The sequence below is a fragment of the Octopus bimaculoides genome, chromosome 4 (genome assembly GCF_046866305.1).
Source record: "Octopus bimaculoides isolate indiv1 chromosome 4, ASM4686630v1, whole genome shotgun sequence".
Classification (NCBI taxonomy): Eukaryota; Metazoa; Mollusca; class Cephalopoda; order Octopoda; family Octopodidae; genus Octopus; species Octopus bimaculoides.
In genome coordinates, this window is record NC_142931.1 from 18,791,733 (window position 1) to 18,815,302 (window position 23,570).

Here is a 23,570-nt window from a genome sequence, read left to right on the forward strand (position 1 = left end):
ATATTTTTTACATCTTTCTCCCCTTCTATTAAAAGCCTCATAAATAGTAAAATCTCCCTCATTTTACGATCTTAGATTGCCTTAAGGACACATTAGATCATTTAGTTTTAGTTACTCTTTAACAAGCAGTGTAGACATAACTCAAAACTTGTAAATTTAGGTCATCTAAACAAAGCCAGCATTTTTAAAGGGAAGGATGTGATCGTATGCCAGGGCTGCCTGACTGGTTCCCGTGCCAGTGGCGCATAAAAAGCACCATACGAACGTGGCCGATGCCAGTGACTCCTGACTGGCTTCCATGCCAGTAACACGTAAAAAGCGCTATCCAAACGTGAGCAATGCCAGGGCCGCCTGACTGGCTCCTGTGCCGGAGGCACATAAAAAGCACCCGCTGACCGCAGTGCACAACTGGTACTTATTTTGCCGCTGCAGGATTTGAAACCAGAACATAAAGATAGATGAAACGCTGCTAAGCATTTTGCCCAGCATGCTAACGACTCTGCCAATTTACTGCCTTTACAACAAAATAAACAGGAAAGGTAATATTGATCATAATTGATGGGTGTGTAGTTATTGATTGAGACGATTTTTTTTTTTTTAGTTTTTTTTTTTTTTCAAAATATGACAAATAAATAGAGATCCTTTAAAAAATATGAAATTTCAAATTGGAGATTATCCAGTCAGGGGTAATGAGGGAAGCTTTAAGTTGAGTCTCCGAAAAATACTACAATATCTGTTTGAAACTCAATATGTACTTGATTTCATTTTGGTAACTCTTGCGAAGCACAAAAAAGAACCTTTATATCTAAATTTTCATTAATACATGTATATATACATTGACACACAAACACATCTATGTATGTCTTATAGTATCGATATATATATATATATATATATATTAAAATGTATTTACTGGAAGAACTCTTTTTCATATTTGTTGTGTGTTGCATCTCTCTCCTCTCTCTCTTTCCCTTCTGTTTCTTCTATGAGAAGAATATACCCAGGTGGCAAACACACAAATATCATTATCTTTATTTACTTTACAAAATTTTCACTTTGTAAATGATTTACAAATAGTTTTTTTTTTTTTTTTGAAGTTAGTAAACCAACTTGAATAGACATTTAAAAAAAATAAAAACAGTTTCAAAGAAAAATAATTCACTAAACAAAATCAAACCAAATCAATGTATTCTATATTATTATTATTATTATCATCATCATTATCATTATTATTATTATTATTATTATTATTATTATTATTATTATGTTTATGTCTATTTTTGGTACTGTTTTTGATTCTTCTTCAAACCTTTACTATATATTATTCCCATCAAACAATGGTATTAGAATGTTTGGAACTTTTTGGTTTCTTTTGTTTGTTCGTTTTCGAGGTTTTTTTCTTTTTTCCTGTTACCAATTATTTTAAGATGTTACAAACTAGAAATAACTATTTTAAAAGTTAAAAATAAAATTTTGTACATACTATATTTATATATTTTCTCTCGCACCTTATATTGCCTTTCCTTAAAATTCTTGCAACTAGTTTGCTTCACCTCCTGCCACCCTCTATTAAAAATCATTGATTATAACAGAATCATATCCTGTTTCCACCTTCTGTCTCTGTTTCTGCTCCTGCTCCCTCTACCATAGTTTTCATTCTTCGTCTCCTGCCTGTGCGGAAAATGATATTCCCAAAATAATGGATGCTTGGAAAAACTGCAGTAATGTTCAATTAATGGAACATCACCTATCTTTCACAGTCACCTGTTGACACTAAAATTCATATCTTGAAATAATGTCTGATTATAAATTCAAACTTTTTTCCCCGCTTCTAGATTTCAATCACATGTACTCCCGCACACATGCCCAAGCTTAGATGATGTGTCTACTCACACATATGGCCATGCATAGACCATATGTATCTGCACACACATATTTCCACACATACATTATATCGTTGTCTGCTCACCCATATGCCCAATCATGCACTACATACATACATATGTTCATACCATGCGACTACTTCAGTGTTATATCTGTCAATAAGTATTGATTTCTCTTGACTAGGTTCAAGTCCAGTTTTTGTTATAGCTGGCTGTTGTTAGAGTTGGTTAAACCAATGCCAGTTTATTACTGGCAAATATTTTGTTGGCCTTGAAGGAATGAAAAGTAATGCTTATTCTAATGTAATTTGAACATAAATGTTGTGGCATAAAAACACAAGACATACACTGTAATACATTTAGTAAGATGTTTATTGTTACTGCCTACTTCAATGTTAAAATAACTATTGGAATTTCTTTGTTTGGAATGTTATTTCTTGTATTTTTGCACTTTTTTTTTTATTCTGTTATGAATGAGTCAGAAGAGGAAATGCTGTAGCAGTCATGACTTTTGTAAGCCACACTACTAGACAGATGAGATTGCATGAAGGTGATATCCATCCTGAATTATCTGTCTCAACAATGTGGATGTGGGGTGGCATCAGTAGGTTAATCATAATGCTTGCCACAGTGTGAACTCTGCTAAAGGCACCCAAGAACAAGATGAGAAGTGTGCTGTTGTTCAGTTCCTCCCTCCTAATCCCTGGATAGCTTGTTGTTGTTGGCACTCTGTCGCTTACGACGTCGAGGGTTCCAGTTGATCCGATCAGCGGAACAGCCTGCTCGTGAAATTAATGTGCAAGTGGCTGAGCACTCCACAGACACGTGTACCCTTAACGTAGTTCTCGGGGATATTCAGCGTGACACAGAATGACAAGGCTGACCCTTTGAATTACAGGCACAACAGAAACAGGAAGTAAGAGTGAAAGAAAATTGTGGTGAAAGAGTACAGCAGGGTTCGCCACCATCCCCTGCCAGAGCCTCGTGGAATTTTAGGTGTTTTCGCTCAATAAACACTCACAACGCCCGGTCTGGGAATCGAAACCGCGATCCTATGACTGCGAGTCCGCTGCCCTAACCACTGGGCCATTGCGCCTCCCCATCCTTGGATAGCATACTTAAACTAAAAGACATTCCAGCTGTGACCATTACATAGTTCTGAATTATCACTAACTTCAGTGTTTAACCCCAGGACAATGGTTTTTTTTATCAGGCAATTAGGTTGTATTGATGGTAATCATCTCAGCCGAGATCAGCAATTGGCACACGACTATGGCTCGGCATATATTTACATCAATCGCTTTAAAGGATGCACTGTTTGTTTATGTAAACTGTCATCACTATGAGTTCTGTAAATTCAATGAAACTGGTGTAGCTGGATTCAACTGTAAATTCCGTGAAGGACTAGAAGAATTCACTGAACGTGTACGAATTTGATTGGAAGTCATAGTGCAAATGGTGGTTACACTACCTTTTCCACTATGACTTCCTATCAAATTCCTACATGTTTTTATACTATTATGGTGATGAAGTCTCGAACTGAGTTGGAAATATTTACATGAAGAGTCTAACAAACCTATCAGATACCTTGAAATTTACACAGCGGCCTTTATTATCGATTTCATAAGTGATAGCAGATATTTATATCAACTGGTACATAAAAAGGTACAAAACCACAGCAGATAGAGCTGCATGTATTTTCGTCATCTGATTCAAAGTGAATACATGGCGGACGCACGTAAATTTACATCAACTGATGTTATGGAGTTAATGTGTGTTATTTCCCCCCCCCCCTAAATTTGTGAATAATAGCATAGTGCAGTTGAGTACAGGTTTCTGAGAGACTCATCACTGTTCCATTGCATTTCTGACTGTCGGGATGACAAGGAAGGGTTGTGCATAACAATAGGCTTTGTTCACCAACGTTCACAGTTTTCTCTAATATACACATACAAGATATAAATAGTGTGTTTGTGTGTGTGTAACTGTAGACATTGCTGTGGTTAAAAAGTTCACTTCACAACTACATAGTCTCAAATTCAATATTACTGCACAACATTTCTTCTGCTATGGACTTGGATGATTTAATGTCATAAGAGGAAACTGCATGAACCCTTACCAAAACAAACAATCGGAGCCTAGGCAGCCCTCCAGCTAGCTATCTCCTATCAGACTATCCAACCCATGCCAGTATGGAAAATAGACATTAAATGATGATGATGATGATGATGATGGGATGTCCATCGATGTTTATAGATTCTGTATTCATCATCATTCGAGTGAAGTGGTTCTGATGTTGACATTATGACTGGTCACTCTACATTTTCAAAGACTTGTGGAATAAAGATGTCCCTTACTAGAAAAACAAGTAAGGATTGGCAGTAGGAAGAGTATCAAGCTGTAAAATCATTCCCTAAATTCATCTCCATCCAAATCCATAGCAAAATGGATTTTAAAACGAAGAAAATTAAATATAAATGGCAGGCTTCCAAACAGTTTCCTACAGTTGTTCCCAAGGTAATATTTCCTCATGAGCTGACATATTTATGCAGAATAATGGAATTGAATAGGATTACTTATATGACAGAGACACTCACAACTCTCATGTGACATCAAGACAAGGAGACACAAACACACACACACAATGGGTTTTTGTTCAATTTCCATCTGCTGCATCCACTAACAAGGCTATGGTAGAGGAATCAAGGTACCACACAGTGGAACAGAACCCTAAGCTATATAGTTGGAAGGTAAACTTCTTAACCACACAGCCACACCTGTGCCCATAATAAAAAAATTCAATTCCAAATTTCAACTCACAAAAATAATGCTGTCTTCATTTGTCTTGGAGACAGACGAAGACAGCATTATTTTTAGATTTTACAGATCATAATCTTCATTAAAATTTTGACAATATTTTCACACTGAATTTTCCATCTTTAGTACAGTCTGGATATTTCTATGCAATCAAATAGTGACTGTTATTGAAGTGAATGTTTTTCCAGATGGATTGCATTTAGCAATCAGTTTTTCAAGTTGGCATTCTTCTAAGGTTGGGAGAATGACGTGTCTTGCCTGAGCAAATAAGATTCTCTTATTTTCTTCACTTTCACATGACATTTGGGTTTTCTTTGGTGCAAGGCAATTTGTGTTCTTTCATTTTTCTTTTTTTTTTTTTTTTCTTTCTTACAGAAAAGCTGTCTATGCTTTTGAATTTCATAGCTCATTTTCTATAACATCTTATAAAGCCGTATAATTCATGCATGAAACTACAGGCTTGTACATGTGTATTTGTATGTACCTATTGCCTGCCTTATCCATTCTGAAATACTAAATACCAGAATTTCTTGTGAACTGCTTATGACATGTAATCTTGGGTGTAAAACAAAAATAAAATAATCGATATTTGTCCATGTGTAACTTGAACTAGTTTCTATGAGCTTTCATCTTTTGTAATTTGGTTGTGGCTGTGTGGTAAGAAGTTTGCTTCTCAAGCACATGGTTCCAAGTTCAGTCCCACTGCATGGCACCTTCGTCAAATAGCCTCAGGCCAACCATAGCCTTATAAGTGGATTATTTCGTAGACAGAAACTGAATGAAACCCAACATATGTGTATATGTGTGTGTCTTTGTCCCCTGCTACTGGTGTCGGCGTGTTTACATCCCTGTAACTTAGGGGTTCAGCAAAACAGAATGATAAAATAAGTACCAACCTTAAAATAAAAATAAATGTTGGAGTCAGTTCATTTGACTAAAAATTTTTCAAGGCAGTGCCCCAGTATGGCCACAGTCGAATGACTGAAACAAGTAAAAGATAAAAGATTCCATTACAAGAAAAGATAAAAATTACAGTGTGAATGGAACGTTTGTTGTTCTAAGTCTTCTAAAAATGATCTCAATAATTATGTTGGTTTGTCTCCTCCCTCTCTTGAATGCATTCCAATTTCAAATTGATAAAGTTGATTATTCAATTGTAGAATCAACAAAACTGATAGAACACTAGTTGAAAAGCAAAAGTTTGAGAGATTATATACAAAGAGCAAAGATGTCAGTCTTGCAAAGCTCAGCTCTCAAGTAAATTTAATGTGTAATTTCTTTAACTTTGTTAAAGAAAATGATACATGCCAAAAAAAAATGAAAAATATAGCAAAATTCTTATTATTCATTTCTATCTTCTTTTTTATATTTATTAAATTCAATATTTCTTAAGTAAATTCACTAGGAGAAGACTTATAATGCTTTGATTTGACTATCAGCTATTGGGTAACTAATTAATTGAACTTGTATGGCATCTTTTCATTTCTTTTCAATCGCATATTATTACTGATTTGTTAAAAAGAAATCATTTACAAAGTAATTGTTTTAAAATTTGATAACATATTTGTATTTTATTATTATTATTATTATTATTATTATTATTATTATTATTATTTTGTCCTATTATTGTAGAACCTGTGTCAATGGCTCTGTGATACATCAGAAAACCAAAGTCAGAAATGGCGACCGAATTCTTTGGGGGAATAACCATTTTTTCCGGATAAATCTACCAAGACCCAACAGTAAGCTTGAAAATGTTTTCTACATCGGATATTATGTATAGTTGTTGTTGGTTGTTTCTATATTTGTGTGTAAACCTTATGAAAAACCAGCAGCCTATCCAGGGAGAGACTAATTTCACATCTGTTTCATGCTGCAGAGCTTAGAACTGATCTGAACTTCGCAATGACGTCAAACAACAATAAATCCTAGTTTGCTCCAAATATATCAAAACTGTCTAAAATATTCCTTAACCCTTTAGCATTTAAACTGGCCATATCCAGCCAAAATATTCTACCTGATTTATGTTCAAATCAGTTAGATCAGGCCTTTCACACCTACCCTACAATGTTATTCTAAAAGTAAGCAATCACATCATCAAAATCTCAGAGCAACAAGGTAATGCCTGATTAATTCAAAACAATGTTAATAAGTATTACATTTGATGGAGAAATCTGAATGTTAAAGGGTAAAATATTATTTTATAACCTAATTCTGTATTTATTTGATATATGCATGGGTGTTTATATCTGCAACTGTATGCACAAATGTGCAGTGGTCAGTTTCTCCTGTCAGCAAATCATCTGGGCACTTTGTGCCTTTACATACATATGCTATATGCATTCCCTTACTTTAAAAGCAGGGAAAGGTTAGCATCGTGAAAGCCATCCTGCTGTAAAACAATGCCTCAAATAATATACTCATCCAACTCATGCAAAAATGGATGTAAAACAAAGAAAACCTCTTGCAAATTATTATATGTATTGTTTCTATTTTTATTTGCAAAAAAAAAAGAAAATTAGAAAAGTTAGTATGTAGCACATATATATATATATATATATATATATATATATATATATATATATCAAATCCATCTCCTGAGAGGTTTGCATAGTAAAATTCTGCTGTTAAATGGCCTATAATGTAAAAACTTCTAACTGTTTTTATGCATGTTAAGTATATTTGTAGTATACTTAAATTTTGAACATGTGATTCGTATCAATTAGTAGAATCCTGATATATATAGCTTTATATCTAGAAAAAAAAATATATGTGTGTAACATATATATAACACCCACCAACAACTCACAAATGAACCATAAACAAATTTATAACACAGACACACACCTACAATTGAAAGAAATACAAACACCATGCTTACAACCAATGCAAAAACAAAAAAAAAACATTGGACAAACACTAGCACAGATACACACACACTCACACACCAACCACCATTACTGAGTTGTAACAGTTTCACCTGAAGATCACAGTGGTGTGAAACTACAGTCATGAGACTTTTAGTTTGAATTTCAATAACAAAAACAACACTCTGTGTGTGTGTGTGTGTGTGTATGTTCAAAAAAAGTCTTAAATGAAACTTTATTGCAAGTTTTATTTACTTGTTTCTTACTCTGACCCCTCTCTGAAACCCCATACTCCACCTTGAGTCTGTAGAATTAAAGAAATAAAGAGAAATATCTCAGATGTTGAAGAGTGGAAAACTTACAACAGCTTACTTTTATTCTCGGACATGATCCTCATTTGGAGCAAAACCTTCTGTAAACAGTAAGGGAATACTTTTTGGTGTTCATTACTCTTGTGATATTACATTTCAAGTTAATGATGTTTAATCACACAAAATAATATTACCCTTTGACATTATATCATTTATAGCATATTTGTTAGGGATTTAACTTTTCGCAGAAACACAACCCCTAATTTCTCTATTTCTTGGCTTCCCCATAAAGAAGGTTACTAGCAGCCCCTGTAATGTTTGTTTTTTTACCATTTCCAAAAGTTTACTAGTGCTAACGTATTTTTCATATTTTACGCGCACACACACACAATATATACAAACACACACACACACAATACATACACACAAACAAACATGTGCATACACATACACGCTGACACACACACAGTAGGCACAATGTAGATGCAACAATATCGACAAAAGCAAATTTTGATATTTCCAGATTATATGGCTGGTTGAATTGATAAGATCTAATATTTGCTCAGGTTGAGTAGACATTTTAGTTAAATCTGTATTTGACATTATCAAATCCGTCTCCTGAGAGAGAGAGAGAGAGAGAGAGAGAGAGAGAGAGAGAGAGAGAGAGAGAGAGAGAGAGTTACATAGTTTATAATTCAGGTGTTAAATGACCTATAATGTAAATGTTTTTAGAATTTTCACGTTTAACTCTTTCATGCCTTTCAAGTATATTTCTGATATACTTAAATTTTGAACATGTGGTTCATATCAATTAGTTGAATCCCAATATAGTTTATAGCTAGATCGATATTCATACTCTAAAACTTAGCATTGAAACTTACCGTAATCCTTTCATATTAAATCTAGTTGTAACAATCTTTAAGTAAATAGTTTATATTCTTATCAACCATAAAAGTAAATTCTGTAAGAAATGTAGATCTTTTAAGAACTTCATTTTCTCTTAATTCAAAGATTACTTCTTTTTTTTTCTTTTTCTTTTTTTGTACTTTTTGAACACTTATTGAGTTTTTTCCTCCATTTTTCAACAGATACCTTGCCTCCGTTAGTTTCTGAGCCTGAACAACATATTGACTACGATTTTGCCCAGCAGGAATTAATGATGAAGGAACTTAGCAATGACCCCATCCAAGAAGCTATTTGTGCCATTGAAAAACAATACGAAGAAGACAAACAGGGTAATTCATTTTGTTTTTGTAATAGTTTTTTTGTTTTTGATTATTTTTAATTTTTAAAGTTGCATACCTATTTTCTTTCTCACTTACTATTATCAGCTTTGGTTTTCAGCATGAAGATGTTTGATAAATGAGAACAAAATTACTTCTAATATAAAAGTTTTATAAAGATTTTTAGAATTTCAAAGAAGTATTACTGCTTAAGTTGCTACTTTGTATGAAAAGAGTGGAAAATGATAATGCTTATCCTTTTAAAATAAAATTCTAAAGGAAGGTGTTCATATACCTTTATAAATTATATTTGAAAATAACAGATAAAAAGAATTTAGACTAATTTTATTTCAACCAAAATCATTTTTACTGAATCACTTATTAAGATTTTCATTGAATTTTAAACTGCCATCAGAAACCTTCTCAAAAGCTTCTCTTATGTAACTATATATTTCACAAAAATAAAAAGTATATTGTAAGCATTTCAAAGGGTTTATTGTAGCATTGCAACATATTTGTATTCACTTTACATCAGTATGATGTATATTTACTTTATATTATTATGAAGTGTTTGTATTCCATTTCTCCTGCCACTTCTGGTATGAGTGCAAATTCTCTTACTACAAGTAATAAGCTGTTATATTACAGTTTCAGTGAAAAGTATTTTGTTTAAAATCAGTTAAGAATATGTGACTGTCTGCTTTAACCCTTTTGATACCAACCCAGCTGAAACCACCTCTGGCTCTGTAGTACAAATGTCTTGTTTTCAAAAGTTCTGAATTAAAATCTTCCACCAAACCTTAGTCACAATTTATGTTCCTAACACTAGCTGAATGATAACTAAGTTATTTTACTAAATTCTTTGTTTTATTTAAAATTAATTGAAAGAAACACAGAATATCTCAAAGTAAATACGGTAACGAAAGGGTTAAGCAAAGTCACATTCACAGTAAAATTGTAAACTTAGTCATTTTTTTTTTAATCAGCTGCTAAAGATGCAGGCATAGCTGTGTGTTTAAGAAGTTCATTTGACAACCACATGGCTCCGGGTTCAATACCAGTGCACAGCACCTTGGGCAAATGTCTTCTGCTATATCTCCAGGTTGATGAAAGCCTTTTGGGTGGATATGGTAAATAGAAACTGAAAGGAGCATCATCATCATCATCATTTAGTGCCTGTTTACCATACTGGTTTGGGTTAGATGGTTTGACTGGAACTACTAAGCCAAATGGCTGCTCCAAGTTCCAGTCTGTTTTGGCTTGGTTTCTATGTCATCCACTTCATAGAGTATATTGGGTGTCTTTAATGTGTCACCAGCATGGGTTCCTCTCTTGTGGCACTGGCACAGTACTTTACATGTGTCACCAGCAGAATATACATGTTTGCATGTGTGTGTGAACACAAGCAACTATATGCTATGTCTGTTTACATTTGCATATCCCCAAAAGTTGCAGAATCACGAGTGGTGACATTATTGTAATTTGCCCCTGTCAACAGATCCTCTGTTGGCTTTACACCTTCAAAGTTGTGCAAAATACCAGATTCCTTACTTGAGAAACAGGTAACATTTAGTGACAGGAAGGGCATCTGACTGTAAAACAGTGCCTCAACAATATATTCATCTAACCAAAATTTCGGACCTTGTTCCAAGAGTAGAAAAGAATATTTAAAGGCAGCGAGCTGGCAGAAACGTTAGCACACCAGGTGAAATGCTTAGCGGTATTTTGTCTGTCTTTATGTTCTGAGTTCAAATTGTGCCAAGGTCGACTTTGCCTTTCATCCTTTCAGGGTCCATAAATTAAGTACCAGTTGCATACTGGAGTCGATCTAATCAACTGGCCCCCTCCCCCAAAATTGCGGGCCTTGTGCCTAGAGTAGAAAGGAATATTGAAGAATTGAAAGGCAGCGAGCTGGCAGAAACATTAGCATGCCAGGTGAAATGCTTAGCGGTATTTCGTCTGTCTTTATGTTCTGAGTTCAAATTCCACCAAGGTCAACTTTGCCTTTCATCCTTTCAGGGTCGATAAATTAAGTACCAGTTGCATACTGTAGTCAATCTAATCAACTGGCCCCCTCCCCTAAAATTTCGGGCCTTGTACCTAGAGTAGAAAAGAATATATTCATCTAAACCATGCTAGCAAAGAAAAAGCACATAAAAGAAAACGAACACAATGATTTTTATGTGAATATTCTTATTCATTATAAACACCAAAATGGTAGATACTTTGGATCATATTTCATCAGTGATCCTCTTTCTGTCTTCTATCTCAAACTTGCAATGTATAATAATATCATTTATTAATTTTTATTTCTTTAGAATATACCAGAATTGACTTGGTGCATGATTAAACAGTTAGAGAGAGAAGTACATGACAGATGTAGCTAATGATTGCCAACAGAAATCAATATTTAAATCTACTGTGCTGAATTGGAAATCCAACTTTTTAGTATTTCTATTACTTAGAAACAACAAAAATGGTTTTGAAATTTTATCACTTTCACATGAATGAATCTGAGGATATTGGTTCTCACACAAATTCATTATTCACACATGCACATGTGTGTATGTGTGTGTATAGCAGGAGAGAAATAGTGAGATATGTATATTTAATATAGATAGACACACACACACACACACATATATATAAATGTGTGTGTGTATATATACATGCACACACACACTCACATGTATAAACAATATAATAGATAATAGATATATATATATATTATACATAGAGATAATGATGTATATATGTATATACAGATTTTTTTCATCTAATGAGCTTTATAATAATTTTTGTTAATACTTTTTACATGTTTTTTTCTTTTTGTTTTTTGGGGTTTTTTTCCTTAGGAAGCAATTAAGATTGTTTTAATGTATTTTTTCTCAATCTTGTCATGCCGAATATTATTAAAAAATTTGTTTTACATATTCTGGTATTACATGTATCTATAAACAAATGTATTTCATGTTAATCTTGCAGTTATTAAATTCATATTTTTGTGTGTGCATGCATGTGTATATATGTGTGTGTGTGCGTGTGTATATGTGCATGTATATGTGTATGTATATTTTAAATATACTCTTCAATTACTGCTTTAATTACAATTTTGGTTTGCTGAATCTCCAGAATGTTCCGTTTCCTTAAATATATCTACCTACCTAGTGTTCTATGCTTCTCTTCAGATGAAATTAAAATTGATTCTCGGTTTTTCAAAATCTTCAGAACTATCTATTTTTCAAAGAAAATTGTATTACCATCTTTAAAGAAATTTCTTCACAAGCATTGTGCTTCAATATAAAGACAAATTTACTTAGGAATTAACAATGCAGTGGAAGTGCAGTGTTTTTTTTTTCTTTTTCTTTTTCTTTCCCCTTCTTTTCTCTTCTCATTGACTGTTCTCTTTTGAAGTACAAATCCAGAAAACTATCTCTTTGCATATTTCTATGGAAGATTAACTAGGACAGCTAAATATAATTGAGTATATAAGTAAACAGATATACCTATGGATGTGTTTGCAGTCAAATGTCTCTGTTTTGTCTCTTTCAAGCTTTACAGAGTAAAGGCTAGTTCAATATTTGTTTCTCCGGAAACAATAGATCTCTTCCGTATTTGATATTGGACTTTCTATGTTTCTTAGATTACAATTCCTCTAGATATTGTTCATTATTGATGTTTTATAGATAAGTTATTAGAAGCTTTATGCTGAATTGTTTGATTCTTGCTGACTGTATGGGAATCAATAATTCATTAAAAACAACTTCCATTGCTTTTATTCAAAGCTCTACTTATCCCTTTCATGCTTAGAAACTTTATCAATATGCACAACACACAACAGTTTTGTTCACTCAGCCACTCAGTTTTTCATTTAATTTTTTTTTGTCTTCCTGTAAATGCCATTAAAGGGTTACCTAGTTTCCACAGACCATTGGTTTATAAACTTTTTAATGCTATTTCTAAATTACTCTACTTTATCAATAGTCTTTTGAAAAAAAAAAAAACCTATATCATATTTCATCTTCATTTCCATTCTCAATTTTTTTCTTTCATTTTTTTTTTTATACCTGTTTGTAAATCTTGTACTACTTGCCAAAACCATGTTCCCCGCTGGTCTTTCGCTGAAATTGCTTAGACTTTTGACTTTAGCACTTTCTTGATGTAATATGTGATGTTTCTTTAATTTTCATACAGAGGCTCTTGAACGGCAGAAGCAAATGTATGAAAGACAAATGCAAATGCTGCGTAGCCAGTTAGTATCACCAAGTACACCTTCATTTCCATTCCCATCATTTGACCTGAACCGAATGACACCAGGCAACTCTACACAGAGCAGTATACAACGCAAGTACCAACAGTGGGCACAAGAAAGGTAACACTTCCTTTTATCATCTATCTCTTTTGTCTTCCAATGTTTGCTGATTTGTGTTTCATGGTTTTCTCTGTGTTTCCTCAAAATTTATTTTTTTTAAATTCAATAATTACTGAAAAATCAGAGGATAGCAGATTTATCATTATTCTAATGAAATTTATTTTTTATACTTGGCACAAGACAAGAAAATTTTTCTTTTCTTAGAAAACTTAGTAGCATCTGATTAAAAAGTTTTTTTGATATTTTAATCATGTGGGCCCAGGATTGTTTAGAGGGCCTCCAACACTAGTGGAAGGAAAGTATCCTTAAACTGGAGACCTTACCTGAATGCTTACAATTGAGTGGGCTCTTCTAAAGGTACCAGGTGGTTGTGATAAACTGGGTGACAGATTAAGTCCCCCACCCAAGTATGCCATGGCTGAATTTGAACCTAGAGAACCAAACTAAATACTGCAAGACATCCCATCCAATGCTTTACAATTTCTGCCAATTTACCATCCTAGACTAGTACTTTGACCCTGGAAGGAAAAAGGCAGGATTGAACTCAGAACACAAGGTACTGGAGTAAATGCCACTGCACATATTGTTCACTCTATTATGACTCTGCTGCCAAGTTGTGCACTTAAAAATAACAAAAATGGCGCACTCTAGAGATTGATAAAACATCTAAAATGGATCACTATATTTCAAATAAATATCGCCTAATTTTTAGTTGAAATGCTTGAGACCACTCATTCACAATGTCAGCATATTCCAACAGTGGTGGGTGGTAGTTGAGGTTTCAATATTGTTTTATGATGCTTAAATTCTTTACTGGAATTAAGAGATGTTGTTGTTACCAGTGAAACACAAGAGAGCAACTAGGCCACTCACAAAAGATTATTAAACTAAGATAATAAAATTCTGCCGGAGTAGATAAATATATCAGTGCCAATGAACTAGTAATTCAACTTATTAAATGGTTTCTTGAACAAATTGTCTTATTATTCATGACAGTTATTTAAATATGTAAATACTTTCACTTCAATAATTTGTTTCTCAATAGAAATTAGACCTCTGCTGGGAAAAGATTTTAAGATTTAGGAAATGTAGTCAAGATGTTTAAAATAATAAGGGTTAAACTGAATTTAAAATTAAATTTATTACTGTCTCTTATTATCAATTTTACAATGAGGATGTCTAGCCATAAAAAGAAAATTTCTCTTCTCAAAACTCATATCTAAATTAGTGTTTTAGTGAACAAAAAAGATAACGTATTCACCTAGCTCGTATGAGACACTCCAATATATTTTTAGATATCGTGGTATGATGTTATCGACCAGACTCTCAGATATTATACATCATTGGTTACAATGCACTTCACATTGTTTTAGCTTTCAAATGGTGCCACCCTGCTGGCTGAGTGAGCAGGCTAACATGGTTTGTGATCGGAAAATTATTCTGTCTCAGGGATACCCATTTACGATTGAGTGGACTGGATCAATGTGAAATAACATGTATGTATGTTTGTGTCCCTGTGTATACAGACACTCAGGCATTCATACACAGCATAGGGGTTTACATTACTAAAGCTGTTTTATTGTAATAAGCTCCATTAGTTACTTCTATATAGCCTCAAGGAAATGTAGATACCACACATTAATATAATGTAATTTAAATCCTAATAATTAGATACCTTTCCAATATATATTTACATCCCTATTATATACCAAAATATACCTTCTGCTTATTTTCTTGCTTTACTTATGTGACTCTGAATTTTGATGTTGCTATTTACTACTCTTCTGTGTTTCTGTACAGGCGTTGTTGCTATGGGGACTTGCAAGCTTCCAACCCAAACCTCATTTTCAAGTAGAGACCATTTTCACTGATTAATCTTAAACTATTTGAATTGTCTCTGCTCTGCAATAATATTATCAGATGTGGTTTTGAGGATTAGAGCATTTTCAATACTATCAGTTAATAATTGGCTCTAGAATAAACATGCTGCTAAATTCCAAATTAAGATATCATATCCCATTACCAGCCAGAATAGTTTATGAAAATATTGCTAAACAGAAATATATATGGCATGACTGAGTGGTTGAGAAGTTCACTTTTCAACCATGAAGTCTAAGGTTCAATCCTGCTGTGTAGCATCTGTGGCAAGTATATTTACCATAACCTTGAGTTAACTTTGGCCTGGCATTGTGAGTAAAATGAGGTAACCAGAAGCTGTACAGAGCCTATCGGATGGATTGTATCTGTAATCCCAAGGTGCAACCTTATCACATACCGTGTGTCTAAGGAATATTCAACCACCTTGCATGCTAATTCAATAAGTAGATTGTTCAGTTGATCAAACAACCAGATGCACTTATATCTAAATCAATGAGTGCCCATTCTTAACACCAACTGGATAACTAAATTTTAAAATAAAACATTCACTTGAATAATTCGTTCTAAAATTGACACAAGGCCAGCAATTTGGGCAGGGAAGTAGGTCTAATCAGTTACAATGACCTTATTACTTGACTAGTGCTTTATTCTATCAACCCTTGAAAAGATAAAAGGTGAAACTGGCCTCGGTAGAATTTAAACTTCAAACGTAAAGACTTAGAAACAAATATCACAGAACAATTATGCCTGATACCAGTCAATGCAATAATGATTGATCACAATTCTTCTTACTTTTGTTTCTTAGCTTTGCCATATTGAGTCCCTTTCAATATAGTCCTAGCATTCATTGTATAAATGAATAACATGTTGTTAGAAAATAATGCTTTGATTTCAGGGACTTTATTTTCTAAGTTAGTCGAAGGGAACAATGAAATCTCACAAGTGTAGGAGGCCATGATGTCCTTCTGCACTTATTAGACTCATGTAGCTGATCTTCATTTTGACCATCCGTAGGTCAGTGTCTGGAGAGAGAAATATGAACCGAGGTGGTTCCAGAGGGCCACAGTTCAGATGTAGGGAGAAAGATTGAGAAATATATATAATGTCAGGTTTTGTAAATGAGACACTAAGGATGATGAGACTACAAGAGACAGATGGGACAAATAGTCTTGAATGGCGAGGGTATGTAGTTGGCTACTTATTCAGAAGAGCAGAAATCATTATAACAGCAATCAAAGAGATAAAGGAAAGAAACGGCATGATTGTGATTGAAGTGTTTTAGTGATTGAATCTTTGCCAGTCATTTGAATGGCCTTCCTTTTGATAATTGAATGGCCATGTAATGTTTCCACTGACTAGTTATCTACACAATTTAGTGGTGATTTTAATATAAAGCTCTCCATAAAGGGTATTTACATCATTAAAAGTCAGAATGACAAATTTTGTATGTATTTATGTAAGGATTTTTTTGTTGTTGTTTTTTTTTCTTTTAAATTCAAATTGATAAAACTGAAAAATATTTTTTAACTAAAATTAGCGGAGTCAAAATATCTGTAGTTGAAACTTAAATTGAAATCAAAGTTAAAAATCTAGAATTTTCCTTACAGAATCAAAATTGAATTTTAGCTCTCTGCGGTTTGATTAAAAATTAAATTTCAGTTTCAATTCAAAACATTTCTCAATTTAATTTTTCCTCTTTCTTCATTGCTGTTTCAAAAATACCTTCATTTTATTAATTTGAAATTTCAAACTAAAATTGAAATGAGTGAGATAATTAAAGGAAAATTCATATAGGTGCAAGCATGGCTGTGTGGTTAAAAAGTTTGCTTTGCAACCATGTGGTATCAAGTTCAGTTCCACTGCACAGCAACTTGGGCAAATCTCTTCTATTATAGCTCTGGCCTTGTGAGTGAATTTGGTTGACAGAAACTGTGTGGAATCTCATCATATGTGTATGTATGCATGTATTTGCTATTACTCACACACACATGCACCACCTAGCAACTGGTAGTGGTTTATTTACGTCCTTGTAATATAGCAGTTTCATAAAAGAGATAAATAACATAAGTACCAGACTTTGAATAAAAGTATTGGAGTTGATTTGCTCAACTAAACACTTCAAGTCAATGCCCTTCAAGTCATGGTTGCCATTCAATGACTGAAATAAGCAAATGATAAAAGATATCCAATGGATCAAGATTTGATTTTTTTTATACTGGATACTCTATAATGCTTTATTTGTGGCCAAGGACATGATGACTTTTCAAGTATCAATACCACACTAAAATCTACCCACACAGTTTTGTAACGTGGTTGGTTTTCAGAAAGAAATCCAGCTTTAGAAGCCATGCCAAAATGAAATGTATTTGTGAGATGTAATCCTACAACACGGATATGAGAGCAATAACTCCGATTAAGCATGGGCTTGGACCATGACAACCTGTCCAACTCATGCCTGCATGGAAGGAAGAAATAAAGTGGTGAGAAAGGTGCATTCAAACTCAGAATATATAACATAAAAACACTGGTGGTTCTATTTAAATGAAGCTAGTGTTTATGTAGTTGCTATGGTGATGTTTTTGTTTCACTGGGGTAAGGAGTTAATCAAATTCCATAGCAGAAATGGAAGTGTTGCATTAATGCTTACAATGTTAGAATCCGTATTGAGTGAGAGACCAATGGTAAAGGCAAAATTTGAACACATAACCTTTGTTTACTACTGTTGGCATTTTAGTGTTATAACCATCCCAGAGCTACTTAATTCTACAGATTTTTAGTCAATACATTAACTGCTGGATAATAAGGGGTAGCGAGTACTACTTTAAAAATGAATGTTTATAGGCTTGGAAACACCTAGAAGATATATATATATATATATATATATTAAGAGAGAGAGATATACAGATGTAATGATTTCTGTGTTTAGTGAGATTAAAGAAAAGAAGGTAGTGCTTTTAGGAAACGTGCACATTTGAAATGTTATATTTACACTCTGGTACTTTCACCATATATGATAAAAATTTCAAGCTGCTATTATTTATATTACTTGATATGCTAGAAGTATCAAAGAAAAAATTAAAATGTTTGAAATTTCCATGATTTAAAATGAACAGATTAAAACATCAAAAGATTATCAATGTTCTTTCATTTCCTCTTTCTGCTTCTGCCCAGATATAAATATATATATATATGTGTATATATATATATATATATATATATATATATATATATATATATGAATGCTTGTGTGTGGATAAACATATGCATAGACGTGTGGTGGGATGCATGTGTGTGTGTGTGTGTATATACTTATGTGCATGGATGTAATTGATATGACAGAATTGTCTATGACTACATATGAAAAATATTGAAAATGCACTCAGAATGCCTGGAAGTAAACAGATGCAATACTCTCTTTTTTTTTCTTTTTTTCCCCCCTCCAGATCTGAAAACAAGTATTTCTGTAATAATTTCTCTTGTACATACCTTGCATAAAACACGGGTTGTTATTATTGAAGGAAAATTTTATTAATTTAGTTTTCCATCATGAAAGATCTCTTTAATCTGTGTGCATTTGAAAACAATGTTGCTATATATTATTCGTCCTCCCAAAATGCACGGATGATGTTTTTGATTTGTTTGTGTGTGTGTGTGTGTAGTTTGCAATCATTAAAAAAATCTGAGTACAGAAAAGCAAAAGGAAAGTCTGGATTTATATTATAGCATGTATTGTTATTTGGCCCCAACATCGCAACTAATATGATCTTTGGTCAAAGGTGATCCATCATAGACATTTTTTTTTTCTAAAAATAGTGTAACTGAGCCTACAGTTTCTAGCATATCCAACTTTTTTAAGACAATAGAGTATTATATGAGGGAGATTCAGTTGCTTTTTCTAGCACATTAAAGAGATTAACTAGTTGACATGCAATATATGCAGTTTATAATGTTATCTGGAATAGACACAAATATAGTAATATTTAAGATCAAGATAGGTGACAACTAATGGATGATTCCTTACTACTTTGTTTCTAGTTTTTGAGCCAATAAAGAAACTTCAACATGGTTGCTCAACCTGCTAGAAATAGCTACCAAGTTTCCCTCTTAAATCATATCACACCTTCTTGTGAAATGGAATAACATGAACAGTGTAGTCATAGATATACATAGAAAATGAGATGGTCAAGCTGGAGTACCTTTAATCACAGGCCTGCTTGGTCAGGACTGACCTTAGGGTAACTTGGTCTTTTATAGGGAACTTCAGGTCTGAATCTTCTTGAAACCTTCTTCAGTTGAAGATTTCATTGGAAATCAGTTAATGAATTAGTTGCAAGAATAATTTGAAAATAGGTGAAAAAGACTCAAATGAAAAGACCTTAACCTGACCATACGTGGTATTAAGATCATCTAAATCTTTAAATGTCAGTTATGTAGTGAAATTAGTTAGAAAGTACATCAATGCTTAGCAAGTAGAGCAATCAATAAGTGCACAGGAAATATAACAAGATTTTAAGTAGACTAATAGAGATTGCACACTTTCAGAATGACTGATAATGTAAACAATGAAAGATTGAAGACAAACTCTTTAGCAGGGAAGGGCAACTTGGAGTGGTGGAAATAATTGGAACAGAAATTGAATATTCATCTCCATGAATGAAGTAACATAATATAAAGATGACTGAGAATAGATTAATAGGATATCGTGAAAAATAAAATTTGTTATCGCTATCAAGTTGATCATGATCAGGCAAGAATAATAATTATAACAAGTTTTGAATTTCTAGTTTGTAAAAATAAGATAAATTCATGTGACTTGTGAGGTGTGTTCTGATACCTTGAGCCCAAGATTTTCTTTTGAATAAAATGTGTGTTGTTATGTAGTGTTTACATGCTTGTCTATTAAGTTTAAATTATATTTAGCTTGCCCTGAATCTAATTATTAATCTGTTTAATGAAAACTAAGAAGCTAGTCCCCCTAGGCAGGATGGCTGGGTAACCAAGAAGTTTGCTTCACAACCACAAGGTATAGGATTCAGTCCTACAGTGTGGCACCTTGGGTAAGCGTCTTCAATCACCTCAGGCTGACCAGTGACTTGTCTGTGAGTCTGGTACACAGAAACTATATAAAGCTCACCATATAAATATCATATATGAAAAATAAAGATAAACACAGGTTTATATAGTAGTTCCTATGTATTTCACCATTTATGGTTCTTTGGAGCCCTAGAAGAGGAGTTTCAAATGCTTGACCACAATGGATCATCAGCAAACACTTTATTGAATCAAGTTACAGATAACTGTCCCAGTTTCTATTCTGTGCATGTGAGTGTGCATGTGCATACATGCACATGCATGAGTGTATGCTGATATTTCACATGTTATTGTGTAAGCAAAACAGTGCTTATGTTGACATTCATGGGTGACAAGTCAGTTGCTCTGCACTTTCAAAGACCTGTGAAATTCAAAAATCCTTTACCTAAAATACAGACAGGATTGGCAACAGGAAGGGCACCCACACATAAAATTCTGCTTCAGATAACTCTATACCTACCTCATGCTGTCATGGATAAACAGATTTAAATAAGATGAAAGAAGTTCTTTTTTGCATCATGTATTTTTTACATAAAGCACATGTGGAATTTATTTGACTGTATTTGGTTGGATTTTCATGAATGTCATCTCAATTGATGGAAAAATTGAGGAACAGTACTGAGAGAAAATGTCTGAAAATATATAAAGTTATTCCTGTGGGTATCTAGAAGCTCTAAAATAGAAGTGTTTTGTTGATGCAATTAACTTCTTTCTTTCTTCAATAATTTTTAGTTGGAATAAACAGGTCAACAAGGAAATAATACTAAAATTAAGTTATAATCACCTGAAGCTGAAATGCAAAAGGAGCAGACATTAATGATGAATTGAATGAGGTTCAGCAGAAAAAAAATAAATTGAAAAAAAAAACAATTTAAATAATTATAAAATATCATCCTCAGATTATTTCAGTTTGTTTATCAATTTAAATTAAAAAAGATTAAATAGCAGCTTGGTTTTTTTGCTATTTTTCTTTTTCTCATTTTGTAACCTTTTCTCCTCCCTTAACTCCCATTAATTGAGGATAGTGGATTGCTTTGATAACTGGATTGATTTGTACCTCTTGACCTTTGTAAAAACTTCTTTCTGCCATTCAATGAAGTAATCCGACACTCTGCTAACGCGATGTTTTTCATCTTGTATACCTGTGACATTAGTCCTGACATTTCATTAAATGCGGTGTCTCTGAGAACTGTAAACAAATATGAGGTCAACAGCCAGCAAAGTCTCCTTCTTCATGTTTGAACACAGAATAAATACTCTGACCACTACTTTTACATGTACATGTGTAAGGTATTTTATTGAAATGTAACTCACATTGATGTAAATAGTAAAATATCAAATTAGCCCAGCATTGATGTCCCTTGTTCAGTAAATCAACTTTTCAACTTTACTTCGGTTCAACTTTGAAAGACATTAAACGCTTGCAAAGCATCACAGTTCAAATGGCTATAATTCAGAAGCCATTAGTCTCCACTGAATTACCATTTTTGTATTTTTATAGGTATAGTCACTTAGTAAATTATTTCGTACTTTCGCTCAGCTATTTAAATAAGAATGTTAACATGGAAGAATATCGATGATGATCATCATCATCGTAATAATAATAATAATAATAATGATGAATATGATGATGATGGGCACTCCATGCTTTCTCACATAATCGTCTTCTTATTTTTACTATTAGCAGAGGAGGAAATCATTTTTATGTGGTTTTAAAACTAATTATTGGAAAATATATGCTTTTTGTTTTTAAAATACTTTTCAGGCAAACCATTGCAATTCTCTCCACTTAGCTTGAAATGATTTTCTTCTCTGGTTCAGTATGTTAGAAAAGTGCTTTTCTTCTCAACCCTTCTCTCCCTCCATCACTCTCTCACACACACACATACCAAAGTTATTAAAATTTTTGCCATACATTCTGAGCCTATTCAATGTGTTAATGTACCAATGTACCATAAACTATTCAGTTATTGTAGTTTACAGAGTAAGGAACTTTAAACACATTTATTCTACAATACATTACGAAGATAGTAAATTAGAGTTTTAGGGTAAAGAGATTTGGGTTAATGCCTCAAACTGTAACATCAGAAGTCAGTTTGCTATCTTCATTGCAAGATCATTCCTATGATGAGATTTTTTAATGAGGAAGAACTTGTAAACATTTCATGGTTACCTTAAATATCTGAATCTGTGAAGACATTTTTTTTAGTTTGTCATTATTAAAACTAGGCATGAAATAATGAGGTATGAATTAATTTCAAGTATTAATCTATTAACTTTAAGTAACTGACAATGAATAACTGCTAAATTTTAGTGTTGAGAAATACCTTTTTACTATGTAAGTAACAAATATATTTTCATAAAGACTAAATCATTTAACTATTTCTTTAATTACTCATACAAATTCATGATATTTTATGAATACTTATGTACACTTATTAATTCCCCATAGCTACTTCGAGATAAAATATGTAGCTACATACAATATAGCTATTCTCATAGTATTTCTATTACTTCTTCATTTTCTTCTTATAATGATCTCAAAGACTTTCCATGGCTTTCACTAGTGCAAGTACAGAATTTGCTTCAGCTTTTAAATTCATTGAAACTTACATTTGTGATTTCAATTTAGCTAGTAGCTAATGTATGTTTTGGGTTGTTCCTCCCGTCCTCCTCTCCATTCCATCAAATTCTTTATCAAATACTATTGTTTTCTTTTTTTCTTTTTTTTTTTTTTTTATATTTTCATATAGAAAATTTAGAAAATGTTGACATTGTGAAAGGAAATGATAGGCATCATTTTGAGCGGGGGCAGTTTTCTGTTTTCCCTATCAATGAGAAATAAAAATTATCATTTAATTCTTTTTTAGATAGTTTTTTTTTTTTTTTTTCCCCTTGTTTTTAAGAATATTTTTGTTTGGCAATGAAGTCAGATGTTTTCTTACTAAAATTTTTATATGGGATCATTTGTGTCTTTAAAAAAAAAATTAACATTCAATTTCCTCTGTAATTGTTGAGAGTTATTTAAGAGGTAATGGAGAGGTAGAAAGAACAAGAAAATGTTGTTTTGTAAGGGACATTTTATCTTTTAATTCAGAGTTACAAGAAAAAAGGTTTTTATTTTTTTA

At 32.9% G+C, this 23,570-nt stretch overlaps 1 protein-coding gene across 50 annotated transcripts in view; it reads left to right on the forward strand.

Moving 5' to 3' along the window:
* Positions 1–23,570, forward strand: part of LOC106881370 (kinesin-like protein KIF13A) — a 692,738-nt gene that overhangs the window by 545,887 nt on the left and 123,281 nt on the right. For all 50 annotated transcript variants that reach the window (XM_089350407.1, XM_089350417.1, XM_089350419.1 and 47 more), the window contains 3 exons: positions 6,333–6,442; positions 8,967–9,113; positions 13,296–13,473. In XM_089350407.1, the coding sequence (XP_089206533.1) occupies positions 6,333–6,442; positions 8,967–9,113; positions 13,296–13,473 (435 nt within the window). The remainder of the gene's footprint in view (positions 1–6,332; positions 6,443–8,966; positions 9,114–13,295; positions 13,474–23,570) is intronic.